At 34.9% G+C, this 25,597-nt stretch overlaps 5 protein-coding genes and 1 long non-coding RNA gene across 6 annotated transcripts; 5 read left to right on the forward strand and 1 right to left on the reverse strand.

Moving 5' to 3' along the window:
• LOC124632883 (alpha-(1,3)-fucosyltransferase C-like) lies at window positions 1-1,501 on the forward strand. The gene is made up of 2 exons (XM_047167868.1): window positions 1-920; window positions 1,231-1,501. Exons 1-2 carry the CDS (start codon window positions 1-3, stop codon window positions 1,499-1,501), a joined length of 1,191 nt encoding a protein of 396 aa, XP_047023824.1.
• A 507-nt stretch (window positions 1,502-2,008) lies between these two features.
• LOC124633422 (alpha-(1,3)-fucosyltransferase C-like) lies at window positions 2,009-3,821 on the reverse strand. The gene is made up of 2 exons (XM_047168635.1): window positions 2,774-3,821; window positions 2,009-2,562 (listed from the first exon to the last, which is right to left on the reverse strand). Exons 1-2 carry the CDS (start codon window positions 3,697-3,699, stop codon window positions 2,292-2,294), a joined length of 1,197 nt encoding a protein of 398 aa, XP_047024591.1. The 5' UTR covers window positions 3,700-3,821; the 3' UTR covers window positions 2,009-2,291.
• Window positions 3,822-5,292: 1,471 nt separating this feature from the next.
• LOC124633270 lies at window positions 5,293-6,971 on the forward strand. Its single transcript, XR_006984715.1, has 2 exons — window positions 5,293-5,360; window positions 5,852-6,971. It is a non-coding gene; the product is annotated as an uncharacterized LOC124633270 (long non-coding RNA).
• A 739-nt stretch (window positions 6,972-7,710) lies between these two features.
• Window positions 7,711-9,760, forward strand: LOC124633474 (alpha-(1,3)-fucosyltransferase C-like). The gene is made up of 2 exons (XM_047168704.1): window positions 7,711-8,862; window positions 9,456-9,760. Exons 1-2 carry the CDS (start codon window positions 7,964-7,966, stop codon window positions 9,724-9,726), a joined length of 1,170 nt encoding a protein of 389 aa, XP_047024660.1. The 5' UTR covers window positions 7,711-7,963; the 3' UTR covers window positions 9,727-9,760.
• A 700-nt stretch (window positions 9,761-10,460) lies between these two features.
• On the forward strand, window positions 10,461-12,650 carry LOC124633434 (alpha-(1,3)-fucosyltransferase C-like). Its single transcript, XM_047168650.1, has 2 exons — window positions 10,461-12,216; window positions 12,292-12,650. Exons 1-2 carry the CDS (start codon window positions 11,261-11,263, stop codon window positions 12,557-12,559), a joined length of 1,224 nt encoding a protein of 407 aa, XP_047024606.1. The 5' UTR covers window positions 10,461-11,260; the 3' UTR covers window positions 12,560-12,650.
• A 596-nt stretch (window positions 12,651-13,246) lies between these two features.
• Window positions 13,247-15,507, forward strand: LOC124633435 (alpha-(1,3)-fucosyltransferase C-like). Its single transcript, XM_047168651.1, has 2 exons — window positions 13,247-14,596; window positions 14,917-15,507. Exons 1-2 carry the CDS (start codon window positions 13,686-13,688, stop codon window positions 15,182-15,184), a joined length of 1,179 nt encoding a protein of 392 aa, XP_047024607.1. The 5' UTR covers window positions 13,247-13,685; the 3' UTR covers window positions 15,185-15,507.
• Window positions 15,508-25,597: the final 10,090 nt, after the last annotated feature.

Here is a 25,597-nt window from a genome sequence, read left to right on the forward strand (position 1 = left end):
ATGATAAAGACGAAAAAACTAGCATTTTTATGTGGTTTTATGTTGTTAGTCATGTATTACTCTAAGTTTAATAGTGATGTTATTTTATTGGAGACAATTGTTGAGACGGATAGAATACTGACAAAAGCAAAGAAAAACACCAACATGAAGTATATTCTACAATGGACGAAGTCCTACGCGGAGCCATTCGTTTTCATGGGAAAAGGACAAAACGGATTTGTAAGTCGACGATGCAAATTTGCTAACTGCTACGTAACTTCCAATAGGACCTATCTAAATAGCTTGAAAGATTTCGATGCTGTTTTATTTCATGGTCCTGAACTCAGTACTGCCGAAAACTCAGTACTCTTGCGTCTGCCGACTCGGAGGTCTCGAAAACAAAAGTATGTTTTTGTTAGTAAGGAGTCATCTCGCATGTATCCTTTACGCTATACGGTCTACAATAGCTTCTTTAACTGGACGTGGACATACAGATTGGATTCTGATATATATTACGGTGATATTGTAATCAAAAACAAGCGAGGTGATGTTATTGGACCTAAAGAAGTTATGCATTGGCTTAGGGTGGAAGAAATGGAACCTATCAAAGATGAACTTAAAGAGAAGTTGAAAAACAAAAAAATTGCTGCCGCATGGTTTGTATCAAACTGTAAAACTATGAGTAATCGAGGTTATGTAGCAGAATTATTGCAGAAGGAATTACTTAAATACAATATGACCGTTGACATATACGGTCGTTGTGGAAATAAATATTGTTCTAGAACTCATATGGAGCAGTGTCTGCGAATGTTGGAGAATGATTACTATTTTTATTTGGCTTTCGAGAATACCGTTGTGAATGACTATGTGACGGAGAAATTATTGCACGCGTTGCAGCACTACACTGTACCAATAGTTTATGGGGGCGCGAACTACACAAGGTGACTGTTTGTACATATTGTACACGTTATTCTGTCATCATTTCATGTTTTTGCATGCAATTGTGCTAGCAAGGGGTGGTGGAAAGTTTGGGGAAGAGAGTTTTACACAGGCGATAGGCGTTGAGAAGTTTGACACTCCCTTTTGCTTTAATCACAGCGTCCTTTCAATCATTAAGAGTTCAGCATGCGATCCTTAGTAACGTAGGGTCGAACTCTTGCCGAGGGAACAATTCCGAAACTCGTGAAGAAATGATTGGTCACCTTTACTACCTTTAGAATTTATTGAATACCTACAGATTTCATTTTCCAGGTTCATGCCAGAGGGTTCTCACTTGAACGTTTTAAATCAAACTATAGAAGTTCTAGTCAAGAGAATGGCTGACATGATAAACGACAAAGAACAGTACTACGAGTATTTTAAATGGAGGAATCACTATTCTTATCATGATGGAGAAGAGTCCCCTGCTACTGATTACTACTGCGATTTTTGTAAAAAGCTCAATGATTTTAATTTAATGAACAGAACCAGCTATATTGAAAACTTTAAAGGATGGTGGAACACGAAGCTTGAAAGTAACTGATCTAACATTTGTTCTCACTGCCTCACTGGTCTAGACAATGAACGTGTAAATGTTATTTTTCTTGGGGAGTCGATGGCAGTATATTTAAAGTGCGAACGTAAGTGCTTAAGGCCCAATATTTGGCCCTGCCATTGTCAGGGGTGGCATGTAGTTCTTTCACTGTTTACGTGTTGGGGCACATTGGGCTATACAGAAGGTACCGCATTGTTTGTGGCGTGGTACCGCTCATGTGAAAGTTGGGCGGTAGGCACTGGAATCATTGGTACTGGTTCTTTGCTTTTTCTGGTGGATTTCTTAGTTTGTGATACAACTGGAATTCCCACCCACTCTTATGTGCAGCCGATGGCCGGCTTTTATGCTCTAGGCATCTTGAAATGGGTTCCTTAGTTAATGTTTTTGATCATTTACCTATGTTATTTCTTTTTAATAAATATTACTATTATAAATTGTTTATTCTTTCATCGGGATTAATGTGGGCTTCATAATTTTAAGATGCGGCTCGTGGTCTTGACTGAATTTCGAAAATCATTTAGTTATAATATGCGTAGTCACATGAGTTGCTTGAATTAACTATTTTATATATTTTTTTAACATGAAACACGATAGTAGAAAGGTAACAACAAAAAGGCAGACTTTAAGTAAAAAAATAAATGTAATAAAAAACATGTAAAAACAATGTAAAAGTAAAATATAAAAAATAATAGTAAAGATAAAAATTCTAAAAAAATATAAAAAATTGTAAATAAAACATATCAAAATACCTAAAAATACGAGAGCAAAATATCACTTGTTATTCACCAATATTCCAACCGTTCCACCATTTCGCGAAGTCGTTCTTAATAGTTACTCGACTCATGAACTTGTCATCGTTAATTTTTCTGCAGAATTCGCAGTAATAATCAGTGTCGGGTGTATCGCCTGCGTAGTGATAAGTATAATGATTGTGCCACCTGAAGAAATCGTAGTATTTCTCCTTGTCGTTGATAATGTTTACCATTTGCTTCACGAGCTCTTCCACCGTAAGAGATCGGGCGTTCAAATACATCCCATCGGGCATGAACCTGAAAATTAGTATTGATGATGATAATAAAAAACTTGCCACTTCTAACTCCTAGATATAAGTTTTAAAATAGGACAAGTTCTCTTTGCATCTTGCTTTTTATATAAAAGGTCACTTAGCAGTAGGTCAATTAAAAAACAGTGCGTAAAAAAATAAGAACCTAGTCCTAAAGAAATGAGATTAAACAGAAGAAACCCTAAGTAATTGTGTACCTGGTATAATTCGCTCCTCCATAGACAATAGGCACCATGTAGTGTTGCAGCGCATTCAACAACTTTTCTGAGACATAGTCTTCGCTAATAGAGTTCTCAAACGAAAAGTAAAAATAGTAATCTCTCTCCAACATTTGCCAAAACATATCAGGCAGCATGTGCCCACATGCACCAAATATTTCCAGTGTCATATTGTACTTCGATTTCAATTCGTTCTTTATTTTTAGTGCAATCCCTTCCCTTCCACCGAGAGAATGACAATTTGACACCAGCCAAGCAGCAGCGATCCTTTTGCGATTCAGTTTTTCTTTTAGCTTATGATTAATACGTAGCATTTCTGATGTTTTTGGCCAGTGCATTATTTCTTTAGGACCAATTTTCTTGCCCTCTCTATCCCTCACAAGAATGTAGCCATAAAATACCTCAGAATCCAACCTATAAGTCCAAGTCATGTTGAAGAAACCATTGTACCTTTCGTGGTATACTGGGTAATACGCTGCCGGTTCTGGACTGACGAAAACATATTTTTGATGGCCCGATCTCTTTTTTGGTATACGTATGAACCCACGAGATACGTCATGACAATAAAATAACACTGCGTTGTAGTCTGTGAGGTTGCTTAAAAAAGTTCTGTTCCATGTGACGTAACAGTTGTTCACGGGGCATCGTCGTTCGATGAACAGATCTTGACCTGCCTTCATAAAAGTAAAAGGTTCCTTCGTGGGCCTTGTCCATTGCAGAATGTATTTTATATTTGGTTCCAAATTTGTTTCTGCAAAAGGGTCTTCGATTTTGATTGCTCCCCTGGCTGCATCCAAGCGCCTGTTGGTTCTTGGGGTCCAGTCAAAGCCTGATAGGTACCATATTATAAATATGGCAAAGCCGTAACCAAATGCTACTCCTTGAGATTTTATCGTCATTCTCATAAACAATATGGCGTGAAATTATGATTTCACATTTGTTTGAAACTTGCTACAATTTTTTTCCAATATTTTTGACGTTTTTCAACGGTGTCAGCGATACAATTATACAAATCGGAGACAAATCGACATTTTCAAACTTCTTTTTTCTTTGTTGTTGACGTGATGAGAATTTACCAAAAAGTATAATAGTGTACTTAAATATTTTAATTTTATTCTGATTATTCACAATAGAAAGTAGATGACTAAAACGCATAAGCGAGATTTCGCACACGCATTGCGTTTGAATACCGTTAAACGTTACAAATCTTGCCTTTGTTTTTGTAGAATCTGACACTCCCATATGCTGCACCCACAACGAGAGGGGTCATTGATGATTTCCAAAATATTATATCATGTACAATGACTTTATAAAGGTCGCTGGATGCAGGTCGCCTCCAACAGGTATCTGTGGAGATCTAAGGGTTAGGCCTATGTTCAGCAGTGGACGTCCTATGGCTGAGATGATGATGATGATGAGATGATGATGTACCATGAAAGGTAGAAACAGCTCTTGTTTTTACGTAGATACTAGAAACTATGAATTTAGATTAGAGTAGTCCATAAATACATTATACCTACAAATTAACATAATGTCAACGCAAATGAATGCAATTTTTTACCGATTACTAATTATCTCGCATTTACTTTGCAGCTTTAGTTAGTAAGAATCGTGTAGGGGTACTGCAAGGTCATCTCGTTAGCGTAAACTGAAGTGCCTTGTTTAAAATCAGGCGCAACGAACCGCAGTCCATAGTTTGACAAGTAAACGATATAATATTATGTGAAGGAGTGATAAAATGAACTATTATTTTTTATTAACGTTTTGGCTAGACGGATCAATAAATTCCTGCTTAATAGTATGTTCGAGACCGACTGATGTGCTTATCTACAAAGTTAATCTAGTCAAAAAATGATGATGTGAATACTTACGTAAGTTTCAATTAAAAAAGGTCTAATTGTTAAGTCTCATTATACTTTCATTTTTAATACGATGTTGTTGAAAATGATGAATTATTAAATTAAAGTAATAACATTTATAACGCTTGTATTTCTCTTAAGTAATAAAAAATATTAAGTACCTAATTATTATTATTGATTACCAGAAATTAGTGATGGACGAAGAAGTTTATCGATGAAATGTGTTCTATAGCACTTTAATGTGGTAAGTGACTGTTTTCACTCAAGTGCTTATTTACATAACTTTTAATCTGCATCATATTGTTATAGATTTAAATGTTTTTTTTTTCATGAACGTATCGATTCACTAATGAGTCACGTTTAAATGGCTAAATTTACGCTCATAAATATTAAATATTTAAAAATTGATAACCTAGCTACCTAAATACATTTTTTGAATTCATAATGACTAGGGTGAACTCATCTAATTCTGTGACTCGCCTAATTCGGTGATATTTGGTTTTTGCGCTATCATAGGGCTATACGAGTGAAATCAATGGTTTGAAATACAACCTTAAACCTCTGTGATAAAGTTCAAATTCGTCTGTAATGTTTGGGGATTCTCGAGTGAGCGAGATAGAAACAGCTAACGGTTTTGTCAGTTCGCGCGCGAATCTCGCCGGTTTCGGCAGTGTTTGTGAATTGGTGGCGAACTTTGATGTATTTATGTAAGTATTTAACCGTTTTTTTAGCTCCTTTCTAATAAAATGAATTGTAATTAATATTCCCTTGAAGGGGCAGTAAAAAAAATCGTCATAGTTCTGCGTCTTTTTCGTGTTAGAGCTTATTTTGTTCATCAAAAATATTAGCGTTTTAGCGTTGAGTGGTTTCTGTGCTATCACAGAATTAAAGTAGTTATGTACAAATATTTGTGGTTTTAACTGAAATTATTGACTTATTTTGAGTGTAGTAGACAAGATTGATGTCATTTTATTACTTTTATCTGGTCTTAATTAAAATGACGACTTTGAGCCAATATTATATTTTGCTATCACGGAATTGGGTGACACTTTTTTTTTGATTTGTCACGTAATTGCGTGAGTAATTTACCAAATTTCGCAGCTTTTTTTTTACTAATATGAGCTCAAATTTGGGTAGACGCTAAAATCTAAGCAGGTAGGTACGTATTTATTATTTTAATTTGCTTGTTTACTTTCAGATATATCATGGATGCCCTCAAAGAGAAGAACAGAAAATACTCGGAGACCGATCCCAAAACCGCTGTTGAAATGTTGTTGCGCCGAAGAATAATTCTAGAAGATGTTACTAAAATGTTTATCTTGTTTTTTTTATGTTTATGTTAATTTTATTATAAAATTAATATTGTACTACTTAAATAAAGTTAACTTGCCTAATTCCGTTATATCAGAATTAAAGTATTAGCTATCACGGACTTAAAGAGGTCACCACGGAATTAGGCAAGTTGACTTAGTTTAGTAAATTTGGTATAACTCTTAGGTTTCTAGAAAAAAATCTGATTATTTGTGCTAATATTCCTCATAAAAGACTGATTAAGGTCCGTATTACAGAAGGCTACTCAAGTCAAGTTTGATCTCGAATCACCTGATCATAGTTTAAATATGGAATCTGCACTTGAGGGTTGTTCTTATTTCAGAACAATACTTAAACTGCACTCAGCTGAATCGAGATTCAAATCGCGCCTCAAGCAGAGAATATGGCTTGTCTATGCATCAGCCTGTTTTCGTTTACATTTTATTTTTTTCGCCAACTCTGTTACAACTTACGCAAAATAAGAATTTAGTTTAACATCTAATTATTAGTTAAATCATGATTTAAAGAAAACATAGGCTTTTTAATTGTAGGTTTAATTTTAAAATGCCATTTTTACGCCTTGAAAATGTGTTGAATGATACCTGTAACAGTTGGTTGTAATATCTAAAATTACAAATACGAACATGTTCGTAGAATGGAATGTTTTCCGAGTGTATCGTATCTGTGGTGGTGGAGATTGACACTTGACAGTTATGATTAAATATTTTGGTTATTTAAAATGATTTCAAGAAAGAAAAAGAAATAGTTTATTAGAGAGAAATTTACTTATCGAAATATTAAAAGAATTTTAAGGTATCGTGGAATGTAAGAAAATCGATAATGTTTAATGGAAATTAATAAAACCCATGCTGTTGATTCTCCAACACAAGAATTGAAGAGATATCTCTGCAAACGAGCCTAGAACAACTTTTTTTGTGATTATTTTATTGTTTTGTTTATTTATAGTAATTTTAAGTTTAAATTAATAAAAAAGATGAATATTTTTACATAAGTCTTTTATTGATAGAAAAACAAGTGTGTTTAATCATTTATAATAGTACCTATATATACCTATACATCTCTGAGATATCTGAGAGGAACGCTGAAGTTCAACCTTCTGTTCGAATCATCGATAGGAAATATATTATCATAATAATCAAGTTTTTGTTCGTATTTTAATTTTAACTTCCTGTTCGACGACAAATTATTTGCTAAACTGACAAGGAAATCTCTGCTCAAGCGTGGTGTCGACCACACTTGCGTGATTATAGTTCAAATCTCTACTTAAACTGTAATCTACAACTGAGTAATGATCTACACTCGGCTGAACTACGATCACCGAGTCTATGCTTGAGGAGCGTTCTAAAATTAAATCTCAACTCAAATCTACTTTTAAACAGAGATCAGGACTTGAGTAGCCTTCTGTAATACGGACCTAAGACTCATGCTGAGACTGAAGTAAATTAATTAATAATTTATGGGTATTTTACTACTCAAATGCCTTCGACTGTAGTAAATTAATTAATAATTTATGGGTATTTTACTACTCAAATGCCTTTATCACGAAATCAGATGTTCACCCTACTCGTAGAAATACACGTGGTTACATGCATTGTGTGTTATTTATTAAATATATAGTATAAATTCCAACATTACGATTTACTGAGTCTGTTTTACATATATCGATAGTCGATATTAATTACACGCGTTTATTTAGTTCAGCGTCACTAGTTCAAGCACACATTGACACTTGAGGATAGTCATACGCTATCGAGCTGTTTGCGGTAGTACAGCATGTAATTATATGCCTTATCTGTTTCGTAAAATATTCGAAAGTGTTATGTGGAAACAAATATAAATTGTTTATAAATAATTCGTGCTCTTTAATTTATTTTGGTGATTATATTAAAAATGTAGTGCGTGTAATGTGTTTTTGGTTATATCGACAAGTGAGTCTGGTGATCGCATCTATGAGTGAGACTTTTTCGACATCAAAAAGATGGTTATTAATAAATATACAAAATATATCATCTGCTGGGTTATCTTGAGCGTCACTTTGTGCTCCCTTTTGTATAATTTCTCGCACTACTGTTTGCAGAATACACAGGAGAACTGCGTCCGTACACAGAGACCTTTGAAATACATTTTAATATGGACTCCCAAGGCTACGGATCCCACGAAGAACTTACTCGTAGGAAAACATGCTTTTTTAAACAGAGAATGTCCACTCACAAACTGTTTTGTGTCCTCCGATAGACAATTGTTAAAAGGTGTTGAAAACTATGATGTAATAATATTCCACGGTCCAGAACTTAAATATAATCAATCACGTTTGCCTAAGTCACGTTTACCTCATCAAAAGTATATCTTCATGAGCATGGAATCTTCAGCTTATTACCCAATCTGCCACCCAATGTATAACAATTATTTTAATTGGACTTGGACTTACAAGTTGAACTCGGACAATTATTTCGGTTACATAGTAATAAGGGATAAGGAAGGGAAAGCTATTGGTCCTAAGAAAGAGATGCATTGGATGAAAGTTGAAGATATGAAGCCCATAAATGATACGCTTAAAGCAAAATTTGCTAAGAAAAAGTTTGCAGCCGCTTGGTTTGTGTCGAACTGTCGGGCTCCGAGTGGAAGGGACGCGGTAGCCAAAAATCTGCAAGCTGAGCTAGCGAAGTTCAATATGACTGTTGATATATTTGGTTCATGTGGGAAGATGAAATGCCCGAGAGGTACGAGTGAGGAGTGTAGGCGGATGATAGAGACTGATTACTATTTCTACTTGTCGTTTGAAAACTCGATGAGTGAGGACTATGTGACGGAGAAATTGTTGACGGCTCTGAATAATTATGCCGTGCCAGTGGTGTTTGGTGGAGCTAATTATACGAGGTTAGTAGTGTTTCATTTTGATATAAATATGAGTGTTATACGTTTCTTATGCTCAAATTGCCAGATAACCGGACAAACCGTTACAAAAGTACATTTTAGTTACACATTGTTTTCCGTGTTGAGGCGTGTATTGCTCTACTGTTTTGTGAACATAACTATAACATTTACCTTGAAGGTGCTTACAATTGTTAAAACGTTAAAAAGAAGCTGACTATTGTTAAGGAACCTGTAGAAATCCAGTTTTTAGGTAGGAATCCCGTCTTGTTATTCCGGAATTTACGGAAAACCCCAATCACGATCTGAGAATCGAACAAAGGGCGTAATGTCAATTAATCGAACTCGCATTCATAATAACAATAGGTCTTTGTTTATATTGAGATTGAATTTAAAATATTTTGTGTTTCTCTTGCACCCTACGGTGCGTTTGTATAATATCTCAAACTGACCATTGATTGAATTATATACCAGTTTATTAGAACTTAACTTTTGTTATTCCAATTGACGTCCTTTTTTTGTATTTTTCATGTCAAAACTTATTTAAATATGATATTTTATAGTTTATTTATTTATTTTTTATACTTTGTGTTTTCCAGATTCATGCCCGATGGTATATACTTGTCCATAACCAAGAACACAGTCAGCGCGGTGGCGAAAAAAATGGTGGAAATTATAAATGACAAGGAGAAGTATTATGAGTATTTCAAGTGGCATAACCACTATTCTTATGGTGATGGACAAGAAGCCCCCGAAACCGACCCTTACTGCAATGTATGCAAGTTAATTAACGATGACGATAAATTCTTTACAACTAGTGCTTACAATAATTTTGGTAAGTGGTGGAGCCCTCCGAGTAAATGCCATTAGTATTTTGTGTTCTGATTAAAATGATCAAAGAACATTTTGGATTTTTATTTTGAGCCTGCACCTAATACCTATGTACCGCAGAATATAACTCAAGAAGATATTAAACCAGTCAAATCATATACCTACCATATATGTATAGACAACCTAACTTTTACCTTAATTAGGCCACGTGCCGTTTTAATATAGTGTAACAAACAAACTATTATTGACTCCTATTCCCTCGCGGTTTCAGTGGCGGTATATAAAATGTAGCCTTATACATTATTTTCACATATGCCTTTTTATGAGTAGGTAATCATCAAATGACCCCTCCCGCTGTGGGTGCGGCGTGAGGGAGCGCCATACTCTGACTGCCTAAGACTATGTTCCTTCTTGAGCCCTTGTGTACCAGGGAAGCGATAACTCTTTCTAACAATCCCGCAGCTTCTGATATGTACCTATGCTATATCATTGTTAAGTTTTATTTAAATTCATCTAATAGTTTTTTGTGGTTTTAGCGTGGAAAAGACAAACATTTACATACAAGCTTTCGCATCCCTACTAATATTATAAATGCGAATGTAACTCTGTTTGTCTGACTGTCTGTTACGCTTTCACGTTTAAACCACTGATGAGATAGAGTTGACTTTCCTTGAGAAAGAACATAGGATAGTTTTTATCCCGGACTTTTGAAGAATTCTCTTGGAAACGCGATATAACGGAACTCTACGCGGGCGAAGCCACGGGCGGAAGCTAGTAAGTAATAGCTAATATAAAGAAGGTACGACAGAGGTGTAGTACGATAGAATTGCTCTTGTAAGACGACCTATTTGGAAATTACAAATATAGTTTTATCACGCAAATTGAGTGTTATTGAATGCCAACATAACACGGCCAGTCACTAGGTATCAATTATTTTCCTTACCTAAAAATATTACAATTACGTCCATATTAAACTATTTGTACCTCTTTTATTCTCTTTTTGACATTTCAAATTTATTTTGCAGTTGACCCGAGGTTTTCGAAGTGTTCAGTATTATTTTGTTGGTGGTAAATAGCTGTGCTTACTGTCAAATACATACGTGTTATGCTTAGTTTGGTTACCTTCATATGTTTGCAATAGTATTCCCATCATATATTCTTACTTTATTACACAAGTGTTGTGTAGTTACACTATTTAGCAGGCTTAACGTGTTAACAAGGGATTACACTAGGCGTTATTGCTATATGGCAGCGCTGTAAAGTGATTATGAAAGAACTCAAACATCACTAAACTCATACTGAAAACCAATGTTAAACATAAACTTCAACATCATATAAAACAATAATCGGCGTGAAATAACGCGAAATCGAATAAAGCGAGGTTGTGAAGTGTCAAGAGTATTTAACTCTGATTCGCTCAACATATTCACAATGCATTCAGAAAATCACTATACATAGATTAGACTCGCTGATAAACTGTCACGATTAGGTGAATGACAAAACTTCATTGTGAGTCGCGCCTAACATTGGCATACACTCCTCGTACTCACACCGTACACAGTTGCATAAAGCAATGAGGTCCTTGTGCTCAAAAAAGGCTGTTTTCTTCATCGCCGTAATGATAATAATACTCCTCCTATATAGCACAGCAAAAACTCTCACAAATAGTCATCGCATAATATCTGACGGTTACAAGTTAATAAGTGATCAATTTATTAATACAAATAGTGAAGTGATCAAAAAAGGGGAAAGTGAGAACAGTGTTAAATACATATTACAGTGGACTAATCCGAAAAACGTTCCTTTTGTATACATGGGTGAAGGACGCAGTGGCTTTACCGTTAGGAATTGTCCTTACACCAATTGCATAGTGACAGCAGACAGATCTTTACTTGGTAACTATACCAATTTTGATGTGATTGCTTTCGCGGGACCTGAAGTAGTGGATTATAGATCACCTAAGTTACCCACTATGAGATCACCTCATCAGAAATATGCATTCGCAAGTATCGAATCATCAGACAATTATCCAGTCTGCTCTGATAGATTGAATAACTTTTTCAACTGGACATGGACTTTTAAATTAGATTCTGAAATACGATGGGGTTATTTGACTGTTAGAGATAAGAATAACGTTATAGTTGGACCGAATAAGGTCATGCATTGGATGAAACTGGAAGATATGGATCCAGTTAGTGACGAGTTCAAAGAACAGCTTAAAACTAAAACGAAAGCTGCAGCTTGGTTTGTATCGAATTGCAATTCAAAAAGCAGACGAGAAGCTGTAGCTAGGGACTTAAAAAAAGAATTACAATCTTACAAAATGGATCTAGATATGTATGGTTCCTGTGGCAATCTAAAGTGTTCGAGGGATAAGGAAGATGAGTGCAATGCTCTTATTAAAACTACTTACTATTTTTATTTGTCATTCGAAAACTCTTTTAGTGAGGATTATGTTACGGAGAAATTATTGCGTGCCTTGAATAATGACGCAGTTCCTATAGTGTATGGAGCCGCTAATTACACGAGGTAAGTAATTTAAGGCTTGTGATTACTAGGTACATACCTCTATGAGTCTTGAATCTAACCAATGCTATTTTCCAGATTCATGCCAGACGGCATTTACCTGAATGCAAGAGAGCTAAGTGTAAAAGAACTAGCAGCAAAAATGCACGAATTAATCAATGATCCGGAGAAATATTCAGAGTACTTTAAGTGGAAGAATCATTACTCGTATCATAGAAAAGATGCTAGTGTTGACACTGATCCTTATTGTTTATTTTGTACACACTTGAACAATGAGGAGTTAGTGAAAAAGACTACTATTTACGAAAACTTTCGTCAGTGGTGGAACCCACCCGGGCGATGTTGATTTGAACATAATATTTATACCAAAGGAATTATATTATCTATTCTTAAGTTTTTGTATTTAAGTTTAATAATTATGTTTTTGCTATTTGAAATCTACTTTTATTTGACTCATTGAAAAGTACATAATACTAATTATTATATACGCTTTTCCTAGATTTAAATATTCAGGGACAAAGAATGACAGATTTTGGGCGACTTGTGTTGACTTCATAATAAAATGCTTGACCTATTAAGATAAACTGTCCAGTCAAGGCCGATTTAGCCAGTACAATTTTGCGTTACCTTATGTTATTTATCTAGTTAATACATTTTATTAATTTCTCGTATTAGCTTTACACGTTTTCATTTTTGTTACTTTTAAAGTTTTTTTTCACGTGTCCCTTGCTTATCAAGAGTATCTGTGGTCTAGTAACTTAGTTTGGATCCATCCAAAGTTGCTATCTGTTAAGTTGTGAGAAGGTCAGCAACTGTTTTCAATGTGTGTATGTTGTTTCATGCCTTGTCCTTTCTTTTTGTTTACCCGTCTTAGAATAAAAAAATGTGTAATACTTATGTGTAGATATAATTTCACCTTAATTTACTGACATTGTTTGAAAAACTACTTAAGTCTCCCAATTAACCTAGATGATAAACACGTTGCAGAGTGTAGATCAAGTGGAATTAGATAAATGTTCTTGTTAACTTCTCATTGTTTGAACAACGATTACGTAGAATTCGTGCTCAACCACATTGCCGTAGTTGAATGACACGGTACAGATGAAATAAATTACAATTCATTAATACCGATAAAACCAATGTCCCATATCTGTGCTTACGTATGAAAACAATAACTTGATACCTATGATGAAACTCGATTCCAATGCAATATCTAAAAACATGCATTTCTGAAATAGAAAATGATAAGGGAATTTCAGTCGGAGCGAGTTGGTACATCGATTCGTATGTGTTAATCGAGAACAAACAAATCGGAGTTCGACGTGTTGTTGAACCGCCAATAGTGATGTTCAGCTAGTTGGGAAAAGTCGTGACTTCGTGAGCCCGTGCCTTTAGCGTACTTTCTTAATCTACACAGTTCTCGTTCTTCTCCATACGCGTAATCCGTCCAACACATCCGTCGAAATTTCAAAATGAGAAAATTCACTACGAAATTATTTGTCTGTGTATTGTTTTCTGCTGTTTTTATAATTACTTTACATAATTATCACATACAACAGAGAAATATAAGTTTACTCAAGAGTAAAGACCGATATTTTGAGTTCAAGAAAGCCGGCATGAAGTACATACTTCTTTGGACTAAACAAGAAAACATACCGTTTGCGTACATAGGACAAGGGCAAAGTGGATTTATTGGTAGAAATTGTGAATATACAAATTGTATAGTCAGTGATAATGAGAGTGACCTGGGAAGTACTGCAGCATTCGACGCAGTTCTGTTCGCTGGACCAGAGTTGATAGGAACTTTCTTTTCCTTACCGGAGGAGCGACTGCCATACCAAAAGTTCGTATTTGCTAGCATAGAATCACCAGGAAATTATCCGTTGTGTCGCCATAATTTTAATGGATACTTCAATTGGACGTGGACCTATAAATTAGATTCGGATTTACGATGGGGCTACATCACAATAAAGGATGCCAATAACTCCATTGTTGGCCCAAAGAAAGACATGAATTGGATACCGTGGAAGGAGATGGATCCTGTGAACGCGACTTTTAAGAAACAGCTGAAGAGTAAAAGTAAAGCGGTCGCCTGGTTTGTTTCTCACTGTCAATCTAGAAGTAGACGTGAAGATTACGCAGCTGTGCTTAAAGAAGAATTAATGGTACGATATGATTTAAACATAGATGTGTACGGAGATTGCGGATCATATTCATGTCCTCGCGAAGAAGAAGATAAATGTAATGAGTTGATAGCCAAAGATTATTTCTTTTATCTATCCTTTGAGAATGCTTTCAGTGAAGATTATGTTACAGAGAAATTGTTGCATCCTTTGCAAAATAATGCTGTACCCATCGTTTTTGGAGGAGCTAACTACAGCAGGTATGTAGTATAGGAATATAGGTTAGGCATTGCAAATTGCATTAGTCAATGTGACAGATGTTTGAGACTATTTTAGTGTGTTCATTAATTGTTGTTGTGTAAAACTATCATGGAATCATTTAAAGTAGTAGAGCAATTTTCGAGTTATAAGCAGACTACATGGATGCGGGCTGCCCATGACCAGGATGGTTGGCGTGCCTGGCGAGAGGCCTAAGTTTAGCAGTGGATGGCAATTAACCAATATGATGATGAATAACTAGATTTTTTTAATCTTTAAATTTTCTATGGGCTTGTTACCTGAAATACCTACTTTTTTTCAGGTTTCTGCCAGAGCAATCATATTTAAACGCCAGAGATTTTACAACTGATGAGCTAGCAGGAACTATAAATGATTTAATTAACAATCCTGACGACTACGCCGAGTATTTCAGATGGAAGAAATACTATTCATACCATAAAACAACGAAGGTGAAAGAAACTAATGAATATTGCCAGATGTGCGCTGCGCTTAATGACGATAAACTTATAGAAACAACATCGGTTTACGATTCCTTCAAAGAGTTTTGGGAAGTTTATACTTTTTGTTAATCGAAAACCTAAAAAGGAGGAGATTCTCAATTCGAATTTTGTGTTTATTGAAGTAATGTGGCAATAAGTGATTTTTTGTGGTATTCTTTCAAAATAGACTGGATAGAGATGAAATTTGGGTTATTTTAACATCTGTTAAATCGTAGATTCTGATAAATGATAATTTGACACTATAATGTTGTTGTGGATGTGTGTGCATTGTCAAGTACAAAGTGATGGTCATGAGTGATGTTCAATTTCCAGTATTACAGTCGTTGTATGAATAGGATGATTTTTTATACTTTGTTACAAAATAATAAATGAGTTTTGAAAATTGCGTAAAACGTTTTTTATTCCGCTATAAAATTGAACGAAATGGCAAAGAGTAATAGCCTGTTACAAAACTGATGCATGAAATTGTGTTTGCGAAATTATAGTTTTGATACCATTGGTATGATGATGAATGATGCATAAATATCGTAGTCGTCATGATAGTATAAATATCTGCATTTTAACTAATGAAAACTTATAAATACACTTGGTTATGTCAATAAGGATGTTGCAACGTTAGTTAGCTCTCAGGGAGACCATATTTGACCAATTATCACCTCTGTGTAAGTACAGTCTCGCGCACCAAGGCGTACACTTCTTTACAACAAACTAGTAGTTTTCCGTGGATTCATTCATGCCCACTAAGGGTCCGTTCAGATAGACCGGGTCGGAGAGCGTCGGCGCGCATTTTTCTTTTCACACAGACCGGAGCCGATCCGCTGTGCGAGCATTAAAGAGCATGCAAACGGAGCCAAACGTCAAGAAAAAATACACGATCGGAGCTGGTCGGCTGCCCTTATTATTTCACACCGAGCGCATTCGAGCATTCTCAATGACAAAAGCAGTGCGCATGCAAAAATAAACCTTACTTCAAATGCTAAGTACTCAATTTTCAAAGTGTTAAGAATTTGCTCTGCTCTCCGACCCGGTCTATCTGAACGGACCCTTATGTCAACCAACCATTTCCATATTCAATTTCGTATCAATCGGTTCAACTGTTTTATCGTGAAAGCGGTACACAAAAAATAGAGAAATTCATACAGGTAATAATAATAACCTAAAGCTTTGGAGTGAAGATGTTAGTAACTGCTATGTGATATTAAAATTTGTGAGTACATCTTACACGTTTTGTTATGCGAGTGTACTTTTACTGGAGGTCAACAACCTTTTATATAGGCAATTTTTAATGCTGACTTTATCAAAGTTACGATAATTTACTTATAAGCAATTCCTAAAAAGGTTTTCAATTCAATCGCGTTTTGAGTAGTTGTGAACAACATTTCTCGTTTTTTCGAAGCTTTTTATAGGTATTGTATGTTCTTAATTTCAATATAATGTATTTATTGTAACAAGCGCGGATCCAGCCCTCAAAAAAGGTTGTGGTCACAGCTACTAGAAAATCGGAACTAGAAGCGGCTACTAGAAAAGTAAAAGTCGGAGCATTTATGCAAGTCGTTTATGAACTTTTGAATGAAATTATTTCCTTTTTTCTGAGCATCAGGACTTTGGCATTAGGAATGAAAATAAACTTAGGAGGAAGTTGGACCCGAAAAAAAAAAATAGTTTCGATCCAAACCTATTTCAATCAATAACTTCTAGTAGCCAGTAAGCCAATATAGGGAGGGTTTGACGCATTTGGTGCACTTCTCAACTACCAGTGGCGGCATAGCATCGGGTGGCACCCCGGGCTGCTACCTATTGAGCACCCCAAAAAAAAAAAACGACAAAATACAATTACGAACCAATCTAATAATGCTAAAAAAAACGTTTTTTTTTTTTAATATATCTCAACTCATATTATGCTCACTATCAGTTCTGTCTCTAGCTTATGTACCGGGTGCAATCATTACTAAAGCACCCCTATGTATGGAAAGATTGTGAGTAGTTTTGTTTTTTGCGCGAGCGTAGCAAGCCGGAACATTTATTAGATTTCGTCGTAGTTACCAAGTTATATAACCAAAAGCAAAGACGTGGTACAAAACCGTATAAAGGACATTGTTCAATTTTGGCCTAAGAACCGATGTGAATATAAATTATACTATAATTTTTATTTATTTTTATATTGTTTGAAACATATTTTAGTATTCCACGGACACTTCAAATAAATAAATTCCAAATAAAAAGTAGGGTCACAATTATTGATGCCTTATAAAATGTTTCCGTCAGCCAGTGCTACCAGTTTCGGAAGTTTTCGGGATTTCGGTAAATACGGATCGAATTGAGAACCTACTTTCCGAAGTCGGTTATTAAAATTAGTTGGTAACACTTTATTCATTTAAATACCTAAACTGACTAGCTAGAAAAAAGCTATATAGTATTCTGTATAATGTTTTAAGATGGTTTTGAGCGAATCGCGAATTTCTAGCTTGGCATTCGAGTAGGATTATAGTTTTCGTAATTGGCAACACTGGTGTACTTCAGTCAGTTTGCTAGAAGTCAGTTTGATTGGTTTGATTGCTTTGCGACTATCGTTTCTTTTGTGATTTTCTATGCGTTTCATGGTTTTATTCTAACAACTTTGGCTTGATTACGGACTCCGATTAGATTGCGTACTTGGTAGACTGGGCTTTGTGTAAAGAACTGGATTTTACTAGCATTTTCGGATATTGCTCTGTCTGTGATCGAATTTAGTTATATTATAATTACAACAATGGATGCAGAATATAGTATATTGTATAAATTGTGGATCTGCTGGAGGTTCTTTGGTATTAGAAAACGAAGATATACTTCGTTGCATACAACAATGGACTGTTCCCCGTATGGTAAGTGGTCTACGAAAGTGTTTTTCTAATTTTGATAAGAATGTTACTACCTACTTATGTTTTCATAAGCACACAATTTCTCGGTTTTCAAATCAATTGCCACAATTGCAAGTTACTTGATATTTACTAATGATTTTTTGTATTTATTATTACAGGTTGAAGCTCATGACCTTATATGTACGACGTGTTGGTCTGAAGCAGTCGAGCATAATAAGATGCAATGCACTGTTGGACGCAATTGTGTACTTTGTAAGAAGCTCCTACCATCAGGCATACTGTTGCAATTGTATCGTTGGGCGTAGAACAGTGGGCTGTTGTGCCCACATAATGACTATTATCTGGTATTTAAGCTGGGCGAGATACCAAAGCTCAGTTCTTAGATATATTATTGAGAAATATTGATGATTAAAAACCTTTAATTGAATATAAATATTGTTTTTATTGCACATCCTCGAAAACCTCTTTCATTGTTATTGGTAAACCTTACTTTAACTGTTAAATTATTTTGTGTGGTAATGACATTTTTAGTATGGTCTGTGCCTTCTTGGTAATAGACCGCGGGTTCGATTCCCGCCTTATGGCATGTAGATAGCTAGGTAACTGTCTAATATAAAAGTAGTAACAATCATTTAAATAAATAATTCTCCATCGTAATAATATCGATATTTTATGAATTGTGGTGAATGGAACTCTTCCATTTTGGAAACTTATGCGTTTTATCACAAATCCAAAGTGGATTCACTATATATTAAGAAACGTAACGTTGAAAGCAAAAGCGTTTAGGTAGTTGTTTTTCATAAAAATTCTAAGCATTTATGAAAACTAGTCACACGCCCCGTCTTCGCACGGTGGCAATGTAAAACCTTGGTGTAAACCTTCCTCTTGACCTACTCTATCTATTAAAAAAAATCGCACCCAAATCCATTGCGTAGTTTTAAAGATCTAAAGCATTCAAAGGGACAGACAGAAAATGCAACTTTATAAAATGATCATTGTCAAAGAATTATCTTAAACTTGACTATTTACTATCTCTTTTCCTAGTATCTATATAGTAGAGTAGTCTTTTCCTAGATCTAGAAGAGAACATATAGAGCTGTACATAGTATTGTTGATTTTTTGTATAGTGTAGTTTGATAATACTACTCTGATATTTCACGCAAGCTTGGTTATTTTTTATTTATAACCTCAAAATATTAACTTTTTTCGTAATTATTTTAGTTTCCTGAAGTGTCCGTTCGTGAAAACTTATTTCATAGGATTCCATATAATTTTAAGAGTTTATAGAAGTCACTTTCCATTCGAACGGTTCTTAGGCAGAACATGTATGGAGCCGGAACAATGTCCTTTGCGCGAGCGTAGCGAGCGCAAAATTTTGGAGTCTTGGGACACGAAATCACAGAAACAAGTAAAAAAAAGCCACTGCTAAGTGAAAAAACCGCGAGCGTAGCGAGCGCGAGATTTTTTGAGTTTTGGTACTGTACAAAAAAATGTAAAATAGTGACTATTGTAAATAATAATAATTTTATTGTAATAGACAGCTGTGTTGCTTGTTAACCAGAAAGTCCTGAAAGAGGGCGTTATGGGGGTGCTATCCTTTTCTACTTTCAATTTTAACTTAAACTAATCTAACGTTTTCGACATTGGACACTTAAACCACCGCAAAGTGAAAAAGCCGCGAGCGTAGCGAGCGCGAATTTTTTTGAGTTTTGGGACACAAAAGTACCTCAAAAACTAAAGCTGTAAGAAAAAAAATATGGTGATCTCGAATTAGTAAACAACAGTCATAAAATTAAATGCAACAAAAAAAGTATTATTTTGTTCCCTAGTGTTATCATCAGACTATCGATTTAAAAAAACCGTAAAAGTGTGATGTCACAAGTCTAGGTAATAAGGTTGTGGGCATGCCCATCGTGCCCACAACGGTGGATCCGCCCTTGTATTGTAATTTTAATATGTATTACCAAAATTGCTTTTCCTACAATAAATTAATTTTTTTAATGTTTTTCAGTAATTGCTGTATGCTCATAAACTTATGTGTTGTACAATATACTAAAAAGTAAAACGTCATGCCTGTAAATGAGTTTAAATTAAGTTTTCCTCATATAAAAAAAAAATATATATATTTCTTTATACTTAGTTATCGTGTTTAACTTAAATTGTTTTTTTATGTTAACTAAGTATTTTTCATATTTTACCTTAATTTATGTTATAATTACTTACGTAATTAAAATACAGAAAAATAAGTTGATATTGTAACTGTAAATTGATAACAATATCCTAACTATCATAATTTTTGCAACGTTATTCAAGGCTGTTAAAGATTTTTTTTTAAATATCAGCCATTAATTCTTATCTTGGCACAAACTCACCTTGAAAATTCCTGAAAAAAAAGGGCATAAAATATCGAAGATGATTGACCAACAAGTAAATTATGTCAACAATGTAGGGGAGGACAGAGTCCCGGAGACTTAGAGTCCCGGAGTCCCGGGGCGAAGCCAGCTAGACGCATAAGTAGGTCAAGGTGAATATTCGCGTGGATTTGTAAGCAGATAAATTCGCATTAACATATATTTTTGGGCTTATGTATTATTGTATAATGCCGCTATTATCCTTGCTATTATTATCAGTGTGATAGCAGTTCTGTATGTTAAGCTTGCACGGTAAATTGCGTGCAAACATTATATCAATACTTTTGTTCGGGAGCAAGGACAGAAGAATTTCGGGATGCGATTGTTAAGGGTCTGATCTCTGATCATAAAGTAGGAATCTAGTGCTTGGTTACCACAGCTTCTCTCGCATCTCCAAGGATCTAACCATATGAATATGGTATGACCAATACATCATCTACATCGGTTCAGCCATTTTGCCCTGAAGTAGCTATAAACTCACTTCAGTAGTTAACTTAAAATTCTTCAAGAGAAACACACTAAGAACGTTAAGTTACTTGCCAATGATTCACGATAATGTCCACCCATTCTTCACTCTTTGCGAAAAATAAATCGAACTCCAGAAGTAGGCTAACTTGGAATCTTTGAATAAGTTATGAGACCAGAATCTGTGGAGGAGAAAAAAATATCGGCGAGTATAAAGTTAATATATAGCACATTAACTGTTTCCGTATCCTGAATTCCTGAGGAGACTTTTTCGTAGTAAGTATAACCTATCTCTATACCAAAATTTATAGACATTGGTTTAGTCATTTCCACATAATCATTGAACATTTTTGGCAGTCGTTACAGGTAGTCAGAAGCCAGTAACTCTCACAACCAATTTTACCTAGGGATATTGGGCTGCTCGGGTAATTGGGTTGAGATCAGATAGGCAGTCGCTATTCGTAGAACACTTGTACTCAGCTGCATACACTAGAAGCCGACCCCAACGAATTCCGGAAAAGACTAGGAAAGTAATGATGATTTCCACCTAAAAGTTTTACATAGTTGGAGGTCTTCTTCTTATCGAGTGGTGAAGATTGTGATCACCTTACAAACTCAGGTATGGAATGTAATGACATTGATTTCGATCGATTGTAAAGCATTGCGTCAACTTTTATTCCGGTAAAACAATATTTCAACTAATACGTAGGTTTTGAAGTACCACTCTGTCATAAGCATAGACCTTGGGGATAACAGCTCACACTTTTATCAAACTTTATCATTCCCCATCGAAGTATCGATTGAACAGTTTTATTTGCATGTGATACTAACATGATTTTGCATAATATTAGGTCTGTATGTTACCTACAAATGGGAAAGAACTTCTGGCGGTCTGTCTTTAACGCTTACATGCCGAAACTAGTAACTAAGCCACCACTAAACCGATTTATATAAAACTTGATACAAAAATAGTCTAGAACCTGTCAAAGGACATAGGCTTTTTATCCGGGTGCCAGAGGTAGCTCCTTCGGGGTACGGGTGTTACTACTCAGCAATGAGCCACGAGCAACTATATTTCTGCACCGATCAACTAATTAACAAAATATAACAAAGTCACAAACAGCCAGCTAATGTAACATACATAATTTTCCTTGTACATGACTAATGTGGTTCAGCCCATACAATTATCAGGGGCACATAACTTGGCATGCAAATTGCAAGCATTAAACCATCTGCCGCTTCTATCGCGAACGCCAGCCGCCGTTTAATTAAAATTACCAGTTAACAGCTAAACATTGGCATGCAAACGTTTGAAATAATTGAACGTTCATAGAAACGCTAATTAGACTGACATTGGATGCCTAATTCAGTTTTACCACGTTTTACACAATGTCGAGATTGTTACTAGAGGTAAAATAAATGTTTACAGTACCTGATTGCAGTATATAGAAAGTAGGTAGGTATATACCTACTGAGGCGTAAGTCTCTTTTGTTCTCAATATAACACACTAACCCGGAATATTCAAATTTTATTTAGGTTCCTTTAAATCTTAATTAAAAGTTGTGTAAGAACGAGAGCGACCGTTTCAGTTTTCGACCGTAACAATTATGATCATACTAAAATTCTAAAGTTGAAGGGCATCGCGAATAATAATAGCTTCTATGCATCTTGTGATAAGTAAATTAAACTGAATGAGTACCTGTTCATATTTTTTTAATTTGAATAATTACGTTGCCGCGATATTCTACTGTTTTTGGATACAGAATTAGATACTGACCTCGAGACAGCCAATCAAGCAGTCGCTATCAATTTTTTACAAGTTGATACTCTACAATGAATGCGACAGGAAATATCCATATCCGCAGCCAAAAACGTAATCAGCGGCCATTGTTTTTACAAATTAGGACAGACACTGTTATATTATTAAGTAGTCTGTATTATCTGTATATTGACAATACATTGAGGTCTAGGAGTTCAGGGGTCGAAGATTTCTGAATAAAGAAAGAGAACAACATTAGTTAGCATAGCATGATGGCTAATCAATGCACATAAATAAGTACGTACATGCTTTTTACAAAAGTTTTTTTACTAAGCACTATGAGAAGAAGTGAACTTATTATTAAAAAAAAATGTTGGCTTGAATTTACAAATTTTTGTCTAAAATTACACATGTTTTTGCCTGCGTCTTTACCCCTATGTGGATGGTCTAGCTACAAAGACAGGCGTGCTTATCGGTGAAAGTGCAATCTGATGCTGACGACGTGAAACACAAATAAGCTGTGTTGCTTCACTCATCAATGGAGATTCACGCCTTTGTAAAGCACAGTGTTAAAAATAAAACTACGAAATGCTTTTACGTAGACGTAGGGTACTCTGGATTTTTGAAGGTAAGATCTATTCTAAAACTTACGGAAATATTTAAATCATGACATTGACCTATTAACGGCCAGTTTCTTCATCAAAAGTTAAAGTAATGTCTAAAGTAAAAGTAACGGTCAAATACGTTTTTTCAAGGCTAAAGTGACAGCAAAACTAATAGAAAAATTGAATTTGACCGTTACTTTTACTTTAGACATTACTTTGACTTTTACTTTGGCTTTAATTTTTGATGAATAAACTGGCTGTAAGACATTCAACAGTGTTCGAAATATTTGTAAACTTTTTCATTAGGTATCTAATCCATTTTCTTTTGTTTCTAATAGTGAGAATTCGGCGTACTGTTAATTGGCAAACGTAACTATGTACACTTGACCCGTTGAGCCTATTGTATATTGTATTTTCTCCTTAGAAACTAATAATTAACTGCTTTAAATTAAAATATTGAACATCGTTAATACTTGCATTTGCATTAAAGTTAAATAGTTTACCAACTGCATGACAATATTGAGGCTGCCCCGCTTACATTGTTTCCAACGCAAAGAGGAGCCTTTCACACACAATATTGTACAGTCAGGTCATAGATTCACACAGCTAGTTTAGAAGTAGAACTATATGATCTAGTTTCGAGAAATACAATAGTTACTGGCAGAGATATGGATCAAAGGCTCTTGTTATCTAGCGCGGTCAGCTGTTTGAGAGCTTACCTTTTGTGGTATTGGAAAATCGATGAACGGGATGGAGGGAAAAATTGAAAAATTGAGCTGATGAGCTTGCTAGATTTCAGATGTGAAATCGTTCTATGAAGGTTGGGATTGAAAAATTGGAGTAAAGCCTAATCAGTGCAATTTAGATTGTATATAGTAGATTGATTACTATTTAGAGTTGACCTATGTAGCCTGGCCGTTTCTTGGGCGTTGCTTGTACATAACGGGGAAAAATTGTTGTCACATTTATGAAACATGTACCTTGTATGAACGTACTACACTCATGTATTGCTGAATAAAGTATGGAAATGTGGATCTTACGTACTTATGTAAAGTATTGCAGATTTGTACATGAGATGAACAACGTAGGTATCTACAGTAGGTATTATTTATGTTCCATGACGCGTATGATGTCAACTGATGACATGATATAAAAACAACAAAAACTCACTTAGGTATTGTCGCTGGGGTCAGAGAAGCACCGATGTCATGTAGTAGAGCAGATAATGTAAAGGTATTTTATGTTTTATACCGAGACCCCCAGTTGAAATCCTTGATGCTTTGACCTTTACATTTTATAAATAACTTAATAGTTTATAGGAATTTATATAAAAACTACCTAAGTATCGTATCGTTTGTTTTGTGCATCTTATGTTCTTACTCTCGTGTTCACATTACAGATTTTTTTAGTTTACTCATATCAAAACTAAAAAGTACCCGTTACATAGTATGTGAAGATAATAATCGTTCTTGTTGTTAGACGCGGAAAATGATAATCCATGTAGCATTACAGCTTCAGTAGAAATAAGAGCGCGGTACAAACACACAACCCTGACCTGTTGCCATCCGGGGTAAGGTCACGCGAAACCTCTGTTATATCACTGAATGTTTTATTAACTACCTACTTTTTGTACATACAATATACATACGTGTAAATAAAATCCTAACTTTACCCTTCGATGTCGTAAATGGGAATATTCTGTTGTTGGTTTTATGTTGAAACGGGTGATTTCTACAACCAGTCTGTTAGTTGATTTGCGATTAGAGATCATCGGAATTCAATATTTAAACGTAAAAGAATGGATAGATAGGTATTTATGTTGCCCGTGAGCATGGATGCTGTAAAGGATCCATAACGCCGGGTTTAAATAATATTAATATAACCGCGATAAAATCCGTAAAAGTAGTTTTATTTAAATGTGTAAATAAAACTACTTTTACGGACTATTTCTAATATTCGCGTAAGTAAGTGTCAGAAATCAATAGAATAGATAGGTTACTGAAAACCGCATTTAGGCGATATTCAGCCCGCAATTTTATTGCTGGCTAGGTGATTAGTGGAATCCAGTTCACTATACCTCTATTTGCCATAACGTTGTTAAATGTTTTATTGAAATAATATAATTGTTGAATATTTACTTTTAGTGGAAATAATTGGAGCCTGTTGAAAATAAATAGCAAAGTGGTTTTAGGCTAATTATTTCGTATTGCATTCAAATTGTGGTAGGAATTTTGTCTTGCGTTTATTTAATGTCCATAATTTTGTCTATAATTCATGAATTATTTATGAATATGAAAATAGCAATATCTATTTTGTTTCATTTTCTATGTTTAGCTTGTTAGACCTCGTTAATTCTAACTACTTACATAATAACAGAGGTTAG

This window comes from Helicoverpa zea, chromosome 9, assembly GCF_022581195.2.
Source record: "Helicoverpa zea isolate HzStark_Cry1AcR chromosome 9, ilHelZeax1.1, whole genome shotgun sequence".
Taxonomy (NCBI): Eukaryota; Metazoa; Arthropoda; class Insecta; order Lepidoptera; family Noctuidae; genus Helicoverpa; species Helicoverpa zea.

Excerpts from the sequence above, each read along its gene's own strand:
- LOC124633435 (XM_047168651.1), top strand. The coding sequence starts at position 13,686 with ATGAGAAAATTCACTACGAAATTATTTGTCTGTGTATTGTTTTCTGCT. Across the intron at positions 14,597-14,916 it reads GGAGGAGCTAACTACAGCAG|GTTTCTGCCAGAGCAATCAT; the intron begins GTATGTAGTATA and ends ACTTTTTTTCAG.
- LOC124633434 (XM_047168650.1), top strand. The coding sequence starts at position 11,261 with ATGAGGTCCTTGTGCTCAAAAAAGGCTGTTTTCTTCATCGCCGTAATG. Across the intron at positions 12,217-12,291 it reads GGAGCCGCTAATTACACGAG|ATTCATGCCAGACGGCATTT; the intron begins GTAAGTAATTTA and ends GCTATTTTCCAG.
- LOC124633422 (XM_047168635.1), bottom strand. The coding sequence starts at position 3,699 with ATGAGAATGACGATAAAATCTCAAGGAGTAGCATTTGGTTACGGCTTT. Across the intron at positions 2,563-2,773 it reads GGAGGAGCGAATTATACCAG|GTTCATGCCCGATGGGATGT; the intron begins GTACACAATTAC and ends ACTAATTTTCAG.
- LOC124632883 (XM_047167868.1), top strand. The coding sequence starts at position 1 with ATGATAAAGACGAAAAAACTAGCATTTTTATGTGGTTTTATGTTGTTA. Across the intron at positions 921-1,230 it reads GGGGGCGCGAACTACACAAG|GTTCATGCCAGAGGGTTCTC; the intron begins GTGACTGTTTGT and ends TTCATTTTCCAG.
- LOC124633474 (XM_047168704.1), top strand. The coding sequence starts at position 7,964 with ATGGTTATTAATAAATATACAAAATATATCATCTGCTGGGTTATCTTG. Across the intron at positions 8,863-9,455 it reads GGTGGAGCTAATTATACGAG|ATTCATGCCCGATGGTATAT; the intron begins GTTAGTAGTGTT and ends TGTGTTTTCCAG.